Source organism: Opisthocomus hoazin, chromosome 2 (assembly GCF_030867145.1).
Source record: "Opisthocomus hoazin isolate bOpiHoa1 chromosome 2, bOpiHoa1.hap1, whole genome shotgun sequence".
NCBI lineage: Eukaryota > Metazoa > Chordata > Aves > Opisthocomiformes > Opisthocomidae > Opisthocomus > Opisthocomus hoazin.
This window is the reverse complement of record NC_134415.1, coordinates 60494291-60515065: the sequence shown is the minus strand read 5'-3', so window position 1 is coordinate 60515065 and position 20775 is coordinate 60494291. Positions and strand designations below refer to the sequence as shown.

Sequence of the window (20775 nt, the reverse complement as noted above, 5' to 3'; positions counted from 1 at the left end):
AGGTTTTTAAAAAAATACAATACCTAGAACACTGTTATCAAACAAATATGCTTTATTGGCATCTAAAAACAAAATGCACCCAACATTAAAATGTATTTTTTCATTTTTTAAACCCACTGCAGTACGAGGAACAAATCACAAACACTTACTTTAGAGAAAACAGAGACTATAGTGTAGATTTTACAAAATCACTTTTCATCTCTGTGTTATGCTCCTTAAATAACATGGGCCATTTCTTTCTCTGCCGAATTGTAGGAACACAAAATATCACAGCTTTGTCTATACTTTAAAATTCTGCAGCAGCCTAAAAACACGGACAAGATACACCAGCACCTGTTTTCAAGTATAACAATTTCGATAGCCAACCTAAGGGTAGTATCTAAAAAATTCCATTTTCTTCCATAGGAAGTCTTTGTTTGACAAGCTGTTATTTTATCTTTGTGAAACTAAAAGCAAGTGGGGGCAAGCTTATGCTTTACCAGAGAAATAAAAAAATGTTTACCTACCATGTTCAAATTAAGAACAGTGTTCTATACAAGTCAGTTGTACAGTTATTTAAGTGAAAGGTGAACATGAACATCAGATTAACTTAATTCTGGCAGACAAAAGTGAACTGCTACGGTCCAGTCAGCCATTTATCTATTACAGAGAGATGACAACTTTACAAAAGGTATCTTTTACCTACTGAGTGATGATTATGTCCCCTCAGTTTCTGTGCTTTCTACCACTGGTTCACTTTCTATATCAGCTTCTGTGTCACTCTTCTCTTTGTTTATCTCGACGGAAGATGACAGTTTTTCATAAAGTTCTGGATCGTCCTGCACCTGTGCAGTTGGTGGCTGACTTTCTGTCTCTGTATTTTCACCGTTCACCTGGGGCATATTATCGGCTTTGCGTTGGGAAGTGGCCCCATCAAAATACTCAAAAACCCGTGGATGTGGAGGGGGGATCCAGTTGTTTGACATTCTGTCTCTTCCAAACCTGTTCCCATTAATTTCTCTGGAAAAATTAAAATCTCTGTCATCCCTATCCCTCTGTCTTTCCCAGGGTCTTCTGCGGTCATCAAAATCTCTGTGAGCATCTTGTTCAAATCCTCTGTTCCAATTGGGACCACTTCTACTATCAAACCTATAGTTCACATGCCGAAACCTCTCTCTGTCTTCATGGAAGCCCTTAGGACCACCATAAATAGGGAAGGTATGGTGCTCTCTCTCATCATAATCTCCTCTCTGTCCCCAGTGCTTGTCTGAATTGAAACCAAAATGCTCTCTTCGACCAAGGTTATCTATACTCGGTCTTCCAAAATTTTCTCTCATGTCTATGTGTGGCCTTGCAAAGTGTTCTCTTCCATCTATTGGAGGCCTTCCCATACCCTCTCTTGGATCAACTGGTGGTCGTCCAACAGAATCTCTGACATCCACTGGAGATGGTCTGTTAAGATTATCTCTGTTTTCCACTGGAGGAAAGCGATAATCTCTGTCTCCTTCCTGCTGAATGTTATCACCTCCAAGTGGTAGTCTTTTCTCAGGATTAGAAATGGTATCGATATTTTGTCTTCCTGGTGTTCCAAAAGGTCTTTCTGCTTGATTAAAAATATCTCCTGGAGGAAACGGACCTCGAGGTGGTGGGTGAAGAGATGGATCAAGGATTACTGGAGGAGGAATACTACGCTGTGGTGGCATTCCTGGCTGCATTAACGGAAACCTTGGTCCAGGCGAATGGGGCATTAGGCCTGGACGGATATCTATGAGAGGCATTCCTGGCATCCTTTGACTACTAATATTTAAATGAGGCATGTTTTGAACCCCAGCTGGATGTTGCATTGCCAGAAGTCCAGAACTATTTGAAATATTTGGTGGTGGCACTCCCATAAGTCCAGAACTACTTGAAACATTGGGTGGTGGCATTATGAGAAGCCCAGAGTTGCTTGAGACACTCGGTGGCTGTACTCCTGCCAGAACTCCTGAGCTGCTTGAGACACTGGGTGGCTGCATTCCTGTCAAAAGGCCCGGGCTGCTTGAGACACTGGGTGGCTGCATTCCTGTCAGAAGGCCCGGGCTGCTTGAGACACTGGGTGGCTGCATTCCTGTCAGAAGGCCAGGGCTGCTTGAGACACTGGGTGGATGCACTCCAGCTAGAAGCCCCGAGCTACTTGAGACATTTGGTGGTTGCACTCCAGCCAGAAGTCCAGAACTACTTGAGACGCTGGTTGGTTGAACTCCACCAGCAAGAGAAGAGCTACTGGAGACACTAGGTAGCTGCACTCCTCCTGCAAGACCAGAACTGCTTGAAACAGTCGGTGGTTGCACTCCTCCTACAAGTCCAGAGCTGCTTGAAACACTGGGTGGCTGTACTCCTCCTGCAAGTCCAGAGCTACTTGAGACACTGGGTGGTTGTCCTTCTCCAGTAAGCCCAGAACTGCTTGAGACGCTGGGTGGCTGCACTCCTCCAACAAGTCCAGAGCTACTCGAGACATCACTTTGCACTAAAACGCAGCAATAAGAACAACAGTTAACAGAAAATGCCAGTGTAACACATAGCATAAAAAACAAAACACAGCTTAATCCATATTCAGTTAATGCATTCAGTGATGATAGTGCTGACAAGGTCTGTCTCAGTTTCCGTAATGAACATACATGATTTTAAACCACACTGGTGATAAACAGACATTATGCCACAGAAATGAATGTCTCTACATAGTAAAGAATGTACAGCAGCCTAAAATTCACAAATCCCATGGTTAAGAATTTTTCTAAAGGGCTCCCAGTCTCAGCTTTACTTCTCCAGTCTATGAAGAAAACATCCTTGAGCATAAGCCGCTAGAAATCAATGATCAGATGACGACAAAGATGGTTCCTATCATTCCTCCAATTTAAACTGATAATGATACCCAGCCTAAAACTTCCTACTCTGCAGTTATTAGTGCAAGGGACCACGATCTGCAAAAAAACCTTCGGAAGTATAATATTTCCTGTATGCAATCATATCAGACAATAAAGACATTTCTTACCAGGTCTATTGTTTTCACCAGATGAAATCTGAAGGTCTGCAAGATGTGATCCCTTTTCATCCGATTCTGGTTTGTTGATTGGCAGAGGATTAAAAACGCTTCCAGCAGATAATGTTGGAGTAGCTAGATTACTAGTAACTGTGCCAACTGGTAGAACAAGGCCAGTAAAAGGAACATCCTTCATCATTTCTTGTGCAATTGGTAATGGAGGCTGTACTAAAGCTGTAAAGAAATGACACAACTGTATCACAGTTATATATTCAAGCCATCAAGATTAGTTTGCAGAGGGCAGGCTAATAAATCTAAGTAAGCGAAATTAGTCACCCTGTTACATTTTTTAATAATAATTTCATATCCTCAATCAGCACTATAATATTTATTTTTTTAAAGACCATGAACTGCAGACAACCTAAGCAATTAGTACTCTTTACCAGATATTTTTAAATGTTAAATGAATATAGCTAAAAGGCTAAACAAAAACAATTATTATAAATTATTCAGTGACTAACACCAAATAGCTCAAGTAACAGATACGTCTGTTCCAGACAGGTTCAAATACTGAACTTTGCATAACTGATTTGACATAATTTACTAGAAGAATCAAACTTACGTGTTGGAACAACTGGTGGGACAACAGGTGGCGGGACAACAGGTGGTGGGACTACAGGTGGAACTGGGGGAGGCATATAACCTATATGGAAAAAAATGACAAGTTATTACAAGCACAGCAAATAAAGTTTTGCAGGAAAAGCTTGCCTACATTATTCATCCTGAAAAGCTGCATCACTAAAGGCTAGCAAACACCAAATGTATGGGAAGAGGCAACAGTGGTTAATGTTTTCAAAAACAACCCCATCTTTACTGTATATCTGTACGTGTGTCTTTAAGAGTGATTTCTGCCAGCAATATCCAAGGAAGAAAATTAAGAGTTTCAAAATTTTACAGAGATGAGATTAATCTTATGGCTTTTTAAATTTTCATTTTTACAAAAGTTCAAAAAAATTCTGCTGTAATTCCTATTCTCGACAGAATACACTGGTAAGTTAGACATAAGAAATTTCGTACTAGATTAAAATTCAAGATTCAAAGGTAAACTGACTCAAACAGTAACCAGTAGCTGATGAAAAACTATACAAAGCATGATGTACATAGATGCACACAAACTGAGTATACTCATTACATGCTCAACTTCATTTTTACTAACCTACCTGGAGGTGGCTGTGAAGGGTTGAAACTCGCTCGCAAGAAGGGTGGAGGAGGAATTGCGCTGTAACCAGGAGGAGGGACAGACATTGTGACAGGAAATGCAGGTGGAACCAAGCTAACAGCAGGCACAGCTGGAGCTACTGGAATCTTGTTTTATAGAAAGAAAAAAACAAGCAACTTCAGTACTTAACAGTATTCAATGACATTAAAAGACAGATAAACTGATTCGACTTCAATTCATTTTAAGCACTAAATGTGCCAAGGGCTTTGTCTATATTCTGAACACCCTGAAGAATTAGATTGCATCCTGAAATGGTACCTACACTACAAGTAAACAAGGACACTGGAAGAATCCTATGCTACCTTTTCTTTATTCTAAAAAGAACACAAAAATACAGGGTTAAACACTGTATTTACTCAAGAATAAAAATTTACCTATGGGAGAGGCGAATGCAGAAAAAGAGAGGGGAAAAAAGAATGAAAACGTAGACAGTGTGGCAATTTGAGAGCACCAAGAAAACAGGGTTTCTATTTTCATCAAAAAAATTTAATTATTTCAGAACAGCACTGGGAAGTTGAGTTTAGTGTACGTAATTATAAGGCTAATAATCCTGATGAAATCCTAAAAATTACTTCGTATTTCTCAAACTTTTTTGTGAGCTACATGTTTTGCTACATTGCAGCATGATTCAAGTAATTAGCAGTAGACTAAAAGCAATATATATGCATATTTAAATATATACTGATCACAGCGTACATTAGGAGCCAGTTGAAATAAGAAGACTGAAGACAATTTTTGTGAAAAGAAAAAAAGCTCAATATTCAATGCAAGTAAATACAAATCTGTGAACTTTCATAGTAACATTACTTCAGTTCAAGTGTCTGAAATGTCTACACACATTAGGAAAGATAAAACAGTAATAACATGAATACAAAAAATTTTGTATTAAGGAACTGCTTCTTACTTTACAATTTCCTATGGTCATTATAATAACATTTTAAAGGGTTTGACAAAAACCATTTGTATTTATACTTGATAAACATGTGTAGTGTAGTGTTCTCAAGAAAAATTACATTGCATTCTTCTAGCCTTCTACAAGACCTTGTTAACTGATTGGATGTTAATAAAAAAACCTCTATTTTAGCAGAAGGAAAAAAATTACAGCACAGAATCAAAGACTCTCATGGATTACTGCAGAGTGCAACAGCACACTACTTGAATAATCAGATCTTTTAAAGATGAGACTGTCGCCCAAAATTACTGAGAAAATAAACTTCTATTCAAAGCTGACATGGGGAAAAGCACATAGGTAAAGACGACACAAGCACAAGTGTAAAAAAAGATTATTGCCTTGCTCAGCTTACAGACAGATGCTTTCCCTCTATAAGCAAAATACTTCCTGTAAGCTCATTTTGATTTCTCCTTAAAAAACTAATGTGCCAGGGGTTTTTTTATTGTTATTGTTTGTTTACATTGCTCTGTCTTCAACATTTAAGCCTTCACATGAGATTGTACACAAGTTTGGGATATGTTGTGCATGAAACTAAAGATTTTGCTCAACCATGGCAACCGATACTACTCTAAAATATTTCAGAGATAAACACACCTGGATTCAGGACTTAAAGTACTTAAACCAAAAATACTGAACTCAGCACTAAAGTTCATCTGTACTGAATAAAACATTTGCCCTCCAGTTCTGTGGGGTTTTTGCAAACTCAGACCAATACAAACCTGTAGCATGGTGACTGGTTGTGTGTAAGCTTCTGTCTGTGTTGTAATAACCGTACTCTTCTCAACTGCAGCACTCTGCGTAGTTTGAGTATTTTCTTTAGCAGCTTCTGAGCTTCTGGCTGTTTCCCATTCTTTAAAAAAAGGTATATGTTTAATATAAAGAGGTAATGAATGTGCTATTTTTGTTTAAATACTAAAAAGTCCTCTTAAAACAATAAATTTTCATCTGGTATCTGTATAGATTAATTACAAATAACCCCCAAGCTTATTATGAAAAGAAGAAAATGCAATTATGTCTTTTATATATATATATAAAATTAATACATTATTATATATTTATTTTATTGTTTACATACTTTAAAGAATGTAATATATCTTTAATCACCTGCAATACTGTTTAATTATGCCTGTATACAAACCCATTTTTCAAACCTTGCCAAGCTTTTTCACCAATGATTCTGTTAGTCATCTGCAATGTAGAGTACGCTCCAGTTTTCTAAAAATTGCTGTTGTCAACGTATCTGTTATCAGCTGGCTACTACAAGACAGAGAATCCTCATGCTAAAAAACCTCACCCCAAAACCCTTTTCTTCCTTCCGTCACTTCCTCCAAAAGTTTTGTATTTCAAGTATAACACAGTGAATGTATTTCAGTAGTGTTCCGTGTTTTAAATTTTCTGCCATTTATATTTAATCTTTACTCAAAGCAAGACTGCATTTTGCCCTGCAAATTATCATCACTATTATAAAACAGTCTTAATCTACTGTTTAGTTCAACATAGTCCACTCCTTTGGTGCTAGATCCATTTCAAGAAAACACAGTACTCGTGAACGTTTACAAACCTAACAAACCTCTCAACTAGGTTTCAGAGTAAGGTCTGACATTACTTGCTTTCCTGTCTCTCTGACTTTATGGAGGAAATACCTTAAGGTTCAGCTAAGCTGAGCCTATTTGGACAAGTTCCAATTCCAACTTAAGTCTTACCCCTGAATAGAAGACTTTTCACAATCATAAGCAGATCATAATTTCTACACAAATTAATATTTTACATACTTGGAAATGAGTGTGCAAACTCATAACTGTTTTAAAAAATGCTAACCTTTAGTAGCTTGCTTAAATTAATTCCCCTTTGTCACTAATTCTTCATTGTCGTGACAATCAACCAGTTACTCATCTACAAAGACAATCTGGATTTCATGACTACAATGCCACTGATGTTATAAAAAAGTAGCTAATAAAATTATGTAAATTGAAAAAGAGTATGCGTTACCCAAACAATAAACTTTCTAAGGATTTGCTGTTACCAAAATAAACACATTTTCTAACTATCACAATCATTGTTACTGTCCGTACCCGTATTTACTGTTTCCTGGTCAATCATGCCACCTTCAGCAAAGCCCTCCAAATCATCCAATTTTACTTTCTCCCAAGGAATGTATGAAACTCCCAGATCCACATCCCAGAATTGCTTGTATTCTGTTTTTACACCTTTATTCAAAGCCCAGGCAATCTGAAAATAAAACACAACCAGATAATCTGTTTAAATCCTGTAACCTGTGAATAGAGTATTTCAGATCATTTCCTTCATATTTCTGCCACTGCAGATCAATGTTCAGTGTCTATTTATGAAAGTTTTAACAAGTTTTTAATTTTAAGAGAACCTCTGGAAGTTTACCTGGCCTCTGCAACAGGTATGTGGAAGATCAAAAAACTTAAAATTGTTCTACATTAATTCCAATATATATATAGGGAAACTAAAAATACCACATTTCAAGGACTTATCCTAAAGCATCAAAGAAAGTAGAGCCTATACAGCATTTAGTCATATACTTAACTCTGTAAGACTACTATCAAACTTATTAAGAGATTCACATGGTCAGGTACAGAACTTAGGTTGTTTACAGTCTTGCACTCTCATCATTAGCACACATATAAAATGTTCTCCATGTATTTCCTAAGTATCAAATCACAATTTTGCTTTACTGTCTTTCACGTTGCCTGTTCAAAGCTGCATTTTACACAGAGAGGAAAGAAAACCATTTACACTTTATTGCTTTACTATCCTTCTCCATATTGCACATTCGAATGAACAGCTGCTAAATGACAAATCATATTAACTCTGTACTGTATTTGAAATGGACAGCATCCTTAGATTAAAATCAACTTACCTTAATAATTTTAGATCCAATTTTATAGGACCCAGAACTAAGTTTCTGAAGAGCACGATACGCATCTTGTCTATGAACCATACAGACATAAGCACAGCCTCTTGGAGGAATCATCTATGGAAAAAAAGCAGTGGTCTTCAAAAGCAGAAAAAACATTACTTCATGTTATGTAACTACACTAAGCGAACACTAATACCAAAAAAAGGAAAAGCTTACACTATAAACAATCGCTACTTTAATCACCAAAATTAACAATTTTGAGCATCAGCAAAACTTAAAGAGTGATATCGGCAGGGTACTTCAGTTATAACAGTTTCAAGAAGCAGCAGTAAACCGAACAACGGGTGCTAAAAGTGACATGAAAGATTTGAACAACATGGAGCAAGCAAGAACTGGGAGCTATACCATAACGACTTCAGAAAAGCAGAGGTTGCTACCTCTTCTTAAGCTCCAAACTGACTGCGAGCTGAGCAACAACCTTTCACAGAGGCACAAACTTGTTATTAGACGTATCTGCATTTTTGAATGGCAGAGTCCTCATTCCTGAAGTGTGATTTCCACTAGCTTCAAAGTTTTATTTAGGAAAGAAAAGTATGATGTGGCATGTAATCTTTGAAAGTTTGCAAATCATGCATGACAACTGCTTATTTTAGTTTTAGTCAAAACTGTAGGTGTGCTATTACATTATTTAGAAGCACACAGTAACAGAACTGTATTGGTTTTGCATGGCAAGGTTTTGGTAGCAGGAGGGCTTACAGGGGTGGCTTCTGTGAGAAGCTGCCTGAAGCTTCCCCTATGTCCGACAGAGCCAGCGCCAGCCGGCTCCAAGGCAGACCTGCTGCTGGCCAAGGCCGAGCCCATCAGTGATGGTGGGAGCCCCCTCTGGGATAACGTATTTCAGAAGGGGGAAAAATCCTGCGTAACAGCAATTGAAGAGGGAGAGATGAATGAGAAGATGTGAGAGAAACAACTCTCCAGACACCAAGGACAGCGAAGAAGGAGGGGGAGGAGGTGCTCCAGGGGCTGGAGCAGAGATTTTTTTCCCCTGCAGCCCGTGAAGACCATGGTGAGGCAGGCTGTCCCCCTGCAGCCCATGGAGGTCCAACAGTAGAGCAGATCTCCACCTGCAGCCCATGGAAGACCCCATGCCGGAACAGGTTTGAGGGGAAGAAAGTGTTTTTCAGATTTGGTTTGATTTCTCACTATTCTACTCCAATTTGATTGGTGATAAATTAAACTAATTTCCCCAAGTCGAGTCTGTTTTGCCCGTGACTGTTATTGGTGATTGATCTCTCCCTACCCTTACCTCAACCCACGAACTTTTCCGTCACATTTCCTCTCCCCTGTCCAGCTGAGGAGGGGAGTGACAGAGGGGCACTGGTGGGCACCTGGCATCCAGCCAGGGGCAACCCGCCACAATAACGAACAAAAAATATTTAAGATGATAGATTTTAATACAGATCTTATAAAAATATATTTAAGACACACAACGTTTTCCTATGTACTTAAAACTTTATGGAACATGTAGGATGAACTATTTACAGTATGATTTGCCTCTGAAAAGTAACAGGCACTGGGACATTATGGTTGTTACACTACTTTCCTTTGAACCTTCTTAATTACTAGTCCCTGCGAATCAAAATGACACTTAAATGTCAGGCTATGGGTTTTTTTTCACTTGTGAAAGATTCTGTAATGCCACAAAAACTACTCCTTATTAATTACATATTTGAATATATTAATTTGACAGAAAAAATAGTAAAAATATTATCGGAAATGAAACTGCATGAGAAGCACTTTAAAACTGCTGTAGCAAGTGACAAAAATCCAAATTTCTCTCATGTAGATGCGTTATTTTAGGAGAAAAACACTTTCTCCTGAAGCTGAATTACAGGCAACACCAAAGTATGACTCTAAACATCTAAATCTAAATTACTCTAAATCATGAGAAATCTATCTCCTAATTATAAGCATTTTTTTAATTGTAACATTTTAGAATAAACAATTGTTTACAGTACAATTTCCTTTCTTCTAAATGTTTTATGCACATTGCTTCCACTTAAGGAACCCTCTGTATGGAACGTAACCAAGAACAATGTGGATGGATATCAGTTTGTGCCCATTAGTCCAAGAAAAAATGATACGTGCCCTGTGCCACATCATAAAAAGAGTAAAGACATGAGACCCTGGTTTAGAAAGCTGTGTAAATTGCTAGTGCTCGGGCAAAGCCATTTTACCATGAAGTGTACTGTCTTTAGTGCTTCAAAAGACAGTACGTGGAGACCAAACAAGCAAACACCATAACCAGTTTTTAAACAGTGATAAAAAACAGTCTCCTAAATACAAGCTTAAGCTGCTAAAAGAAATTCAGAAGCAAAAGCATGTTTAAATTGCTAGTCTGTAATCCCTGAAAATGTGTAACATGCTTACTTACATTAATTGACTCTATTTGTCCAAATTCTTCAAACAAGTTAGTTAAATCTTGCTGTGTAGCCTTCTTGTCTACTTGGCCTACCCAAAGAGTAGTACTGCAAACTGTCAAGAGACATATTCATGTCAATCAAAATACTAGAATGTCAGCTTATGAAATACTCTATAGCATGGATATAAAAGGCTTTATAATTACACCGAAATCACTGATCAAAGAGCAAAAATAGTAAATCTATTACTATATAGAGATTTAAGTACATTAACAAAAATGTTAAAGGGTTAAAGGACACCAAAGAGATATTCAGTAGAAGTGTTCATTCTTGTTTCATTTTCTTTTAAGCAAAGTAGTAGATTTAAAAGAAATGACAAAATAAAATTCTGTAGATTATTAGCTAAGGTAAACTGCAGTAATTAAGGGGAGGGGGTGGATCTCATTTCTATTCCACATTCCATAAAAAACATGCCTCTAGGATTTAAAGTCAGTTTTAACAAAGAAAGCCTAACTGGCTAGAAGTGTATTATTATGCACCGCATTTTCACCTGAAAAAAATGAAAACTATACTTTTACTTTACCTTGGGGAACGTCCCAGAAAGACAGACTTGGCTGAGGCCCACCACTGAGCTGAAGATATCCATGATACTTCCGAATCTCGTCAATTCCACCACGAGCCCAGTTCCCTGCAATTCATCTCCCAAATGCCTAGCCGCCCCGTCCCCCTTGCCAATTCGAGCACTCACTGACATGTGAGCTAAAACTTCCTCTTCCAATAGGAACATGGTTAACATTCTTTTGCCTCCCAAATATTAGCCAATATATGTGCACAAGCCTTGACAAACTCCAAGCAATCGCTTCCACTTAACACAGGGTGATCTAAATCAGCAAGAGATTAGGTCAGTATTTGTGGTTTTCCTCAAGTATCTTACTACCCTGAGTAATCCACTGAGGCTATTAAAGAATCTAAGGTAGAACAAAGCCAGACAACCAGCATCTCTTGGGCCTGCCCTATCCTGAACCAAGGACACATTTTTCTTCATCATCTCAACACATCAACGCATCCTTCCTGTACCAATCTTGATGCACCAAGCTGGAAACCAGTGCTGCGCATTCCTCTGTCAACTGACATTTTCAACTGACAGCAGTAGTCAGCAGTACTGGGAATGACTAGTCTAAAGATTTCTCTTGGACAAAATTGATTCCTGGCATGCTTGTATATGACCCTTTTGTTTCTCATGGTGTTAAGCTCTATGAAACAATTCTTCAGATCTCAGTAAGTGGTAACAGTGACTGTCACTGAACAAATTTCATGAATTAAAACACTTGTCAGGTGAATTACCTATTTATTTATTTATTCACCCCCAAAAAGTTTCTACACTCCACTTAGCCTTCTTAATATCTCCTTTCCATGAGTTGGGTCACTTTACAGGACCTGAATTGCTGCTGCTGTTAATCAGGTTACTTAACATCCCTGCGTCCCAGCTTCCATCCATTCTGAATATAGCTCCCTTCTTTGTGGGCTACTGGGAGAAATCTACATCATACAACTGATTTGCCTATTTTCATGTGAAAAGCCAGAGGAGAAAAAAATGTATGTCTAACTGTAGTGAAGTCCTGAGTTTAAAGCCATCTTGGAATGATATAAAATATTCATGTGGAGAAAACAGAACACTCCTTTGCAAAAACAGATTTTGAACTGCTCATCTTGTCAGATAAATGATACAGTTTTAAGACACAAAAAAAATGCAAACCTACATCAGAAAATGTGTATACGTTATCTAAATAAAGTTAAATTCAGGAACACAAGTTCACGACAAAAAATAAACTAGTTATAATTGTGTATCCCAAGAATCCCGAGTCCTACTAACAGCAGCAATGGGATATACTGATACAGAAGCAGATGATTACACCCAATTTCACTGTTTCTAGAGCTTATCTGAAAATACATTCCCTTTGATTTAAGCAGCGGTGTTGACAAAGTTCTCATCCTTCTCCCTACGAACCTTCCTTCTTTTCAGTGTGTAAATTCTTTGTAGAAACGACAACAGTGCACAGCAGCACTCTGCAGAAGCTGAAATCTAGTTGGTTTTGGATACTTTGCTAAGATACGACCATTATGGTCTACCTTATAATAGCAAAATATGTTTCACATTTCCATTTGCTTTGTCTCTATATTCCTGTGAAAAGCTATTTAAAAAGCACTCTAAAGGTTTAACAAAACTGGCCTCTAAGATACTCAGCAAAGTGTTCAAAGTGTGTACCACATACTCAAATGTCTTATCAGCGTCCCAATTTTCAGATCAAGCACTGATGATCTTCAAATGCCCCATACAAGATGGTATTAAAGAGAAAGCAGATTGTAACTTAGGGACAGCCCTTGCTACTCTCTGTTCAGAAGTAAAATCATTGGTGCAACAGTATGAGTAAAATAATCAGTAGAACAGTATGATACTTGCTTTCCTTTAAGATGAAATGATGTATCTAAGTTATAAGAAACATCAGAAATGAAACTTCTAAAAAAGAATATGGTTACTGTATTTTGTAACAGTACTCAAGCTAAATCTTGTTCTTTCAATGAAAACCAAAGCCTTTTTTCCCTTTAATACTACATTATTAAAAGAGTAAGCAGTTGCCACTTACCACTTAGTGTTTTTGACCGTATAGGAGGCAATCCCTTTTTCTGACGTTCTTTTTCCCTCTCCCTAGCCCTTCTTTCACTGGAATATGACCGAGATGACTTTCTCTTCCTTTCTCTTGATCTTGAGCGTGAACGTTTTCTGTGTTTACGCTTACGAGAACCAGATCGTGATCTAGACCTTCGTTTTCTTGGTGACCTACAAAATATTTAATATCAGTATGGTAAAGACATTTCCACTATAATCACTCAAACTGCTTCAGGAAATAAATTTAATGTCATTACCGTGCAGAACAGAAAACACACCTTGAACTTAAAATAAAACACATTCAAACTGTTCCATAACAGTATCTATTTTTCTGGCATAGAAAATCTGTCCAGCTCGTTAGCGTTAGTTATTATTGTTACCTGAACAGGTCTTTACAAATTTAAAGTAAACCACAGACACACAAAATGAACTTTCATACAGAAAGTCTGTATCTAACACACAAATATTAAATGAACACTTTTTTTCATTGTCAAAAACTGCTCATGACAATTTTGGAAAATACAGAATTGAGAATGATAAGCACATATTGCAACTTTGTTTTAGAAAACCTTAATTTATGTAATACAAGTTAATTATGAAACCTTGAACGAGATCTTGAACGAGTTCTTGATCTTGAATGAACAGCTGCTTTCTTTTCTTCTTGTTCAAAAATCTCTTCTTCAGCAACATCCTGTCCTTCATCTATATCCATGTCCTGAGGTCAGACATAACAGATGTTCAGTAACATTTAATAAATATACTCACAATACATATGACTATATGAAAGCATACATCCATATTACTCATTTTGAAATCATTTTAGTATGCGTTATCCTTTCAATTTCTGTAATGAAAATTTTGAATAGTTTTACCTGTTGTTGAATATCCATTGAATCATCTACATTTGTTTCTACTTCTAAAAACTGCTGTTGACTACTCCCTTGTGATGGTGATGCAGAGTGCTCTGAACCAAAATTTCCTTCTTGATTCTCCTCAGGGCTTGCCTAAGTAACAAATAATAATACACCATAAAAAGCCTCATCATTCAAAGTGTAATAGTGCATGTGAAACAATTGTTCAAATATCTCTGAAAAAATATTTATTAAGTTTCTCTTATTTTTCCTCTTCCCATTAATGTGAAAGCTGAACTGGATGTCACTCCATTCCATTCCCTTTTTTAATATCATCCTTTGAAATAACTAATATACCTGACTATGAAAAAAATACTATCTATTTGCTGAATCAAAAAACCAAAAGCACACTATTTGTTGCCTAATTTGGCTGGCTTCAAAACAAAAACTCACAGGACAAACAACAGTGATGGCAGCCATACGTACAGTGACTCTGAAAGATACTCATTGGTCACCTATGCACATGCATTAATAAATTATATTTTGTTATTAATATAATGAAAATATTTGCAATACCAATTTAACTAGTTAAAAATATACATTTAACTCCAAACGTCCTTACAGTGTGTGATTTAACACAAGAAATTACTACAAGGGAGTGCATTGTGTCATTTCTGTCAGCATGTCAATTACAAGAGACCTAAGAAAACAAGCAGTTCTGAAAAACAACCAAAATTAAAAAATGTGAAATACTAAATCTGCTGTTTATTTGCTACAGAAAAAACTATAATGGCCTGTACATTTGACTGAAAGTACATATTTGGAATAAATATCTGTAAAATATGAAAGAAATTCAAGAAATACAGGAAAAGCAACAAAAACACTCAGAAATGCTATGAGGACAATTTTGAAAAGTAATTTTAAACCCATAATCCAATACCGCAGGTAAATATTTCAGTGATTCTCATTACATTTTCACCTTCATTAAACAAATGCTAGGTATTCTATCTGCCAGGAGAACTAGAAAGTTAGCAAAATGGCATGTAGCACCAAGGTTTTTTTGTTTTATCTTCATCAACAGCTTGCAGAAAAATAAAACAAATCTACTATAATTCAGTTAATGCATTTGCATTCTAACATTATCTGTTTTGTCACATTTTCCTTATATTGAATTATTCTTCAACAATCTGTTTATTAATATCAACTCCTACATTTCTTGTTACTCCTTCTGTTTCCGTCTTCTACTCTCCTGCCCTCCCTCTGCTCCTAATCAGATGCTTCATAATTTTGTTTTGTGTTTTATCTTTCCTTCTCTTTCCCTTAATCTTTCTGACTGATGATTAAACATGGAATTAAAGTAAATCTTCCTCATAACACACTGCACTCATTACAAACTAGATCCAGCAGAAGTTTGCATCTTTTAGCTGCTATCAAGGTGAAAATAGAACTTCTTCCACTCCGTACTGGCTAGACAAGAATTTGAGTGGAACTGAAGGAAAACTACTTCTGAACTTGGAATAGAATATCAAATAACAAGGGGTGAGTCATATGAACATTCTACCCATAAATGTACTGTAACTTAATTTCATAGATGAAATTAATTTAATTCTGCTTATTTTACAATAAGGCAGGTATTCAGCATTTTTATTTTCAAATTCAATAGTTACTTTTAAATATGTCACATCAAAAGCTCCTAAAAGAGATGCACTCTTCAAAGCTATATTCCTTTACAATTTTTTTTGGTGTTGAAAGCCAGAAATTGCTAGATATCCACCAACATCAAAAACTATTTAGTTTGTAGTTATCTTGTACAAACTTTCTCAGTTACTGCACTTAAATGAGAAATGAAAATAAAACATTGTAAAATAAAGCAGTAGAATATGAAAATAATACATAGTAAAAATTAAATTACTATTTTTCTAAACGATTCAAAACTCAAAGTCACAAATTGAAAACTCAAATGACATTCTTGATTGAAAGCTGAGCGACTGCACCTTTGCACAGGTTAAACTAAAATCCCCAACAGATTTTTAAGGTTGTGATCCCTCAGATTTTCTTTAAATCTAAGATTTCTATTTTACTGTGAAACTCGATCTAAATACTTCACAGAAAGTCCAACTTGTATCTGGTCAGTGTCAAGACAGAATAAACTTTTGTTTGTTTTCTAATCAGATCAGGAATTGGGATCAAGAGGGGAAAAGAAGAGCTAAATACTGAGGACTAACCTCAGAAGAAAGAAGCCAATTTACTTCAATGTAGGGTAGAGAGGACCCAATTCACACAGTTAAGAAGGAATCCTGGGTTGTCTCAAGCATCAGTTGTTAATTAATACTTTCTCAGGAAATACGTGACTGTTCTTTAGCTCAGATTCTTCAACAGAACGAGACATTTATTAGCCAAGATTTAAAGCTTGGTAGGGGAAATTAAAGTTATCTGCCATTTATATTCTGTCCTCTTTATGGTTGTGCAGCAGCAGCTTGCATGCTTCTCTCTTCACAGACAGGAGCAAAATCACTTCAGTGCTCACCTTCTTTCTGATAGCAGGGAAAAAGCTTTTTTTTCCCCATATAAAAAGCTGAGCCACCAATGCACAGTCAGTCTGTAACTCAGCTAAAGGGTACCGTTCCCCAAGAGAAGCAAAATGTACACCCCATACATTTGGTTGTGGGGTTTTTTTCTGCTTTGAGCACTTTCTTCCGCTTATTCCACTTACACTGCAAGCTTCTATTAGATGATCAGCTAATGACAAAGACTTTCATTGTAAGAGAATTGTCAGTAACAATTATTTTTTCCTGAAGTACAGCATGAATTTTTTATCAGTGGAGAACATAATAATTAAAACAGCCACAAGATGGAGTTCTTACCTTTTGAGGCTGCTGTTGCTCAAGAAGCTGTTGTCTAAGATGTTCTAAATTTTGTTGCTGTAGCTGTTCAGCTAGTTGGTGAAAAAGTGAGTTGTTCACAGATTCTGGTACTAAAGGCCTAAAACGAAATAATTTAAATAAAAAACCCACAACTTTTCCTCTTGGTTTAAACAGTTGGTAAACAGGTCTTCACAACTGAGTTTCAAGTTTAACTAAAAATGTAGAATAATGAAGACCATGTAGCTAGTTCCACCTTCTGTCATCATCACTATCACATTAACACTATGAATATAATTAACAAAGCAAAGAACATTCTAACTTTAAGATGAAGCCAACAAAACTTCTGGCACACGGACGTATATTAAATATTTTAAAAATGTGTATGTTTCATTAATTTAGTAAACTGTCTTTTCTCTTCCTACTGTTTTAGTATACTTCTGCTCTGAAAGAAGCAACACTTTCCTTACTATTTAATCCTAATGTTCAACTAGTGTCAGTCAAACTTTAGCACTTTCCATAAGAAACATAGCTTGATCTTACAGTTGGGAAGTGGGCGTTTCCTTTTTAGGCTCTTCATTTTGTTCAGATTCTTCCCCAAAGTCGAACCTGTCCATCAGCTTCTAGGAAAAAGCAAAACAGGCATTAATGACTACTCCTTATAGGTCACTTTATTTACTTGTTAAAAAAAAAAAAAAGGTCTTATTTCTCAACTTAACAGAAAAAAAGAAGTGTGGCAAATAACCTGAATAGAAAATTAAATGTCATACTGCTATTGCTACCAAACTCTTGAATGCATCAAATACAAATTTTATCCATGGCTTTCTCGAGCTCTGGCTGCTGTTACAAGCACAACCACGTGTTCTTTCCATAGTAAATAACAGCTAGTTTGGAGGAAGGCTTAAATAAAGACTAATTTTATGTAATAGTACCTTTAATTAGAACAAATTACCACAAAGAGGCCAACTATTCAATCCTTTGACAATCAGTAAACTGCTCTGCCCATATCAAGAGAAGACCTACAGCTTGATTACGTCACAAAGAATTACTGTATTTTCACATACATGTGTAATTTAGACAACCTGAATTCATTCAAACATGCTGCTCCTTGAAAACAACTTCTCACATAGTCTGTGAAAAATCAAAGCAAGCAGTTATCATGTAAGAGGAATAAGCTTCCAGAAGGATAAAAAGAAAGGTATCTGAGAGTGAAAAAGAAAAATCTAGATAAACTTCCTGTTTCTTCTGTAAAGATGTCTACGCTGTAGTTCTCCTGAACTAAAAAAGTTTGTTTTGCTTACTAGTTTTCAAACAGCCCAGAACCATTTCCGTAGCATTTTACTTTCTTGAAGACAAAAACCAAAGAACAAGCATGAAGAAATACAACAAACGTTATTTGTAACTGAAGTTGTCTTTTTTAAGTAACTATTGATAGAGCGGTGCTATCAAACCCTTGTCCATGGGTCTTTACACCTTGGAATTTTTCTAAAAAGCAGAGTTAACTTTGTACTACAAACTGCCATAACTTCTCAAATCCTTGTCTCAGAGGAAAAAACCCAAGAGAATGAGAACACATAGGGCAGTCCTTTTGAAATACCAAGGCAAAATCTCCTCCAGTAACATGCCATGATGATTCAGTAGCCCATTTTCTTTCTCAGAATGCTGTATATACTCCCCAACTACTGGAGTCCAGCAAGAAGAACAAAGAATTTTTAAAACTATTTTCGCAATGAAATAATCTAACACATATGAAATCAGGATTGAATACATCTCTGAGAAAACACAGCAGTTTATGTGAGATGGGATGCTAAAACCGAGAATAACTTCCACCATATATATTTAATCCATTTAAAGCAAGGTGGTTGCCACGCTTTTTTTATACTGTTACAATATTTTCAAGTAAAGCATTTGCAAAATGCCGCTGCTCTGAAAAAAACATGCATTTTAGAAAACCAAGAATCTCATGTTTAAAATATTATTAATCACCATGTATCTTCCATCATGACAAAGTAGAAAGGAAGATAACAGAATATGTACTATTTTATCACCAGAGAAAAGGAAAAAATGGAAAGTAGTCAACAATTTAAGACATGCAAAAAATCATTTAGTTAAACTGGTGCCAGAGAAAATCCAAGAACTTCCAGCCAAGATAGGCAAATGTGTAGCATGATTTTTGTTTAAATTTGTTTTAAATAACATAGTAGATATTAAAGGGAAAAATCTGAACTGAAATATCTTGATTTTTAAATAAATTGTAATGGAATACTCTCTACAATAAAGCAATATAAAACAAATTAAATATTAGGATACCCAGGTTAACCCACCACATACATGCATATAAAAGTATAAAACTTTCCATGAATACTACAACTGTTACTTTAATTACCTAAGGACACAATATGTTTAGAAAAAGCAATGGGAAAAATTAAAGACATGAAAAATGCTTTTTATTCCAAAGGAAACAAAATTCTTCTGAAGTATCAGTATACTCTCTTTAGAAATTAAAATACAAGGAATAGGATATAAATGTATAGGAAATGTTGATCAAAAAATCTTTCTAAAGAAAGACATAACACAAGGATATGGTCATGTAGCAAGATCACAAAACACACACATTTGATGTTGACAAAAGTAAGGAATTTTTCATGTGACGCACAGTAATTTGCTCAACTTATTACCACAAGTTACTACAAAGACTGAAGAGCTTGAAAACTAAAGACTGGAAGAACTACTGAATTTATTAAAAATATTGATTTTTTTTTTTAAAAGACAGATACTTTCACATTCATCAGAAATATTTTCCTGCACTATTTATATTTGCTATCTAATTCACCATCATTATATCATGGAATGAGAACTAAGCTTCACAGTTGTCTTTGGATCTCAATGCGTACTGTTTTTTTAACATAAAAGCTGTCTTTTTTTTATGTCTGCCAACTCAGAATGTTTGCCTTTTGGACACTGCCTTCAACCACGTAAGTACTTCTACATCCACATCACGGCCCCATCCTCAGTTCTCTAAACTCCATCACAAGTCTGTTCAGTATCTTCTATAGAAACTACTCAATATTTTTAATCACTGCTTTCAGGAATGGCTAGATTGTCTTATTTTGCGCTGCAGCTTTTTTAAGCTGTTCAGGATTGGTCACTGCACCTCAGGTAAGAATACTTCGTCAGCTTCCACCAGATGACGGTATCTCTTCGGCCCCGTTCTCCATAAACCTTATGATCACAGGACAGTCCAGGTTGAAAGGGACCTCAATAGGTCTCAGTCCAACTTTCTGCTCACAGCAAGCTTAGCTGTGAGCTCAGACAGGGTTACTCAGGGCTTCATTCAGCTGAGTCTTGGAAACATCTTAGGTTCTAAAACTGAGACTGCACAATCTTTCTAAGCAACGTATTTGAGTGCTTGACTGTCCTTAAGGGGAAGAAGGTTTTCCATATACTCACTCAAAGCCCTTTCGTTTCAGTTTCTGTCTGTTGTCTATAATCCTGTTGCTATGCCATGCTGTGAAGAGCCTGGCATCTTCTTCTTGCTGGCCTTCCCATGGGTGCTGGGAGGGGTTGCTTTTAGGCCTTCCCCAAAGCTGCCTCTGTCCCAGGCTGAACCAGGTCCAGTCCCTCAGAGAGCGAGTGCTCCAGTCCTGACCATTTTGGTGGTCCTCCACTAAATTCACTCCAGTTTGTCAATGTCCTTCCTGTACAGGGGCAAGGGTGGCAAAGCTGGATGTGATACTCCAGATGCAGCCTAGAGTAGACGGGATGTCGAGCTGGGACAATTATTTCCATCAGTCACCTGGCTACACTCCTGGTCGCACAGCCCAGGATGTTGTTGGCCCTCTTTGCAGCCAGGACACTC

The 20775-nt window shown here is 36.6% G+C and overlaps 1 protein-coding gene across 8 annotated transcripts in view; it reads right to left on the bottom strand.

The window, feature by feature from the left end:
• SCAF8 (SR-related CTD associated factor 8) overlaps positions 1-20775 on the bottom strand; it is a 107213-nt gene that overhangs the window by 41934 nt on the left and 44504 nt on the right. For 4 of the 8 annotated variants that reach the window (XM_075413841.1, XM_075413836.1, XM_075413843.1 and 1 more), the window contains 13 exons: positions 17460-17539; positions 16920-17037; positions 14077-14208; positions 13807-13919; positions 13182-13375; positions 10551-10651; positions 8117-8230; positions 7302-7458; positions 5949-6079; positions 4219-4363; positions 3621-3701; positions 3011-3232; positions 35-2485 (listed from right to left, as the gene is read on the bottom strand). In XM_075413841.1, coding sequence (XP_075269956.1) covers positions 696-2485; positions 3011-3232; positions 3621-3701; positions 4219-4363; positions 5949-6079; positions 7302-7458; positions 8117-8230; positions 10551-10651; positions 13182-13375; positions 13807-13919; positions 14077-14208; positions 16920-17037; positions 17460-17539 — 3378 coding nt within the window. In that variant the 3' untranslated portion in view covers positions 35-695. Of the gene's footprint in view, positions 1-34; positions 2486-3010; positions 3233-3620; positions 3702-4218; positions 4364-5948; positions 6080-7301; positions 7459-8116; positions 8231-10550; positions 10652-13181; positions 13376-13806; positions 13920-14076; positions 14209-16919; positions 17038-17459; positions 17540-20775 lie in introns of those variants that run through there. The other 4 variants (XM_075413837.1, XM_075413839.1, XM_075413838.1 and 1 more) reach the window with 2 other exon arrangements.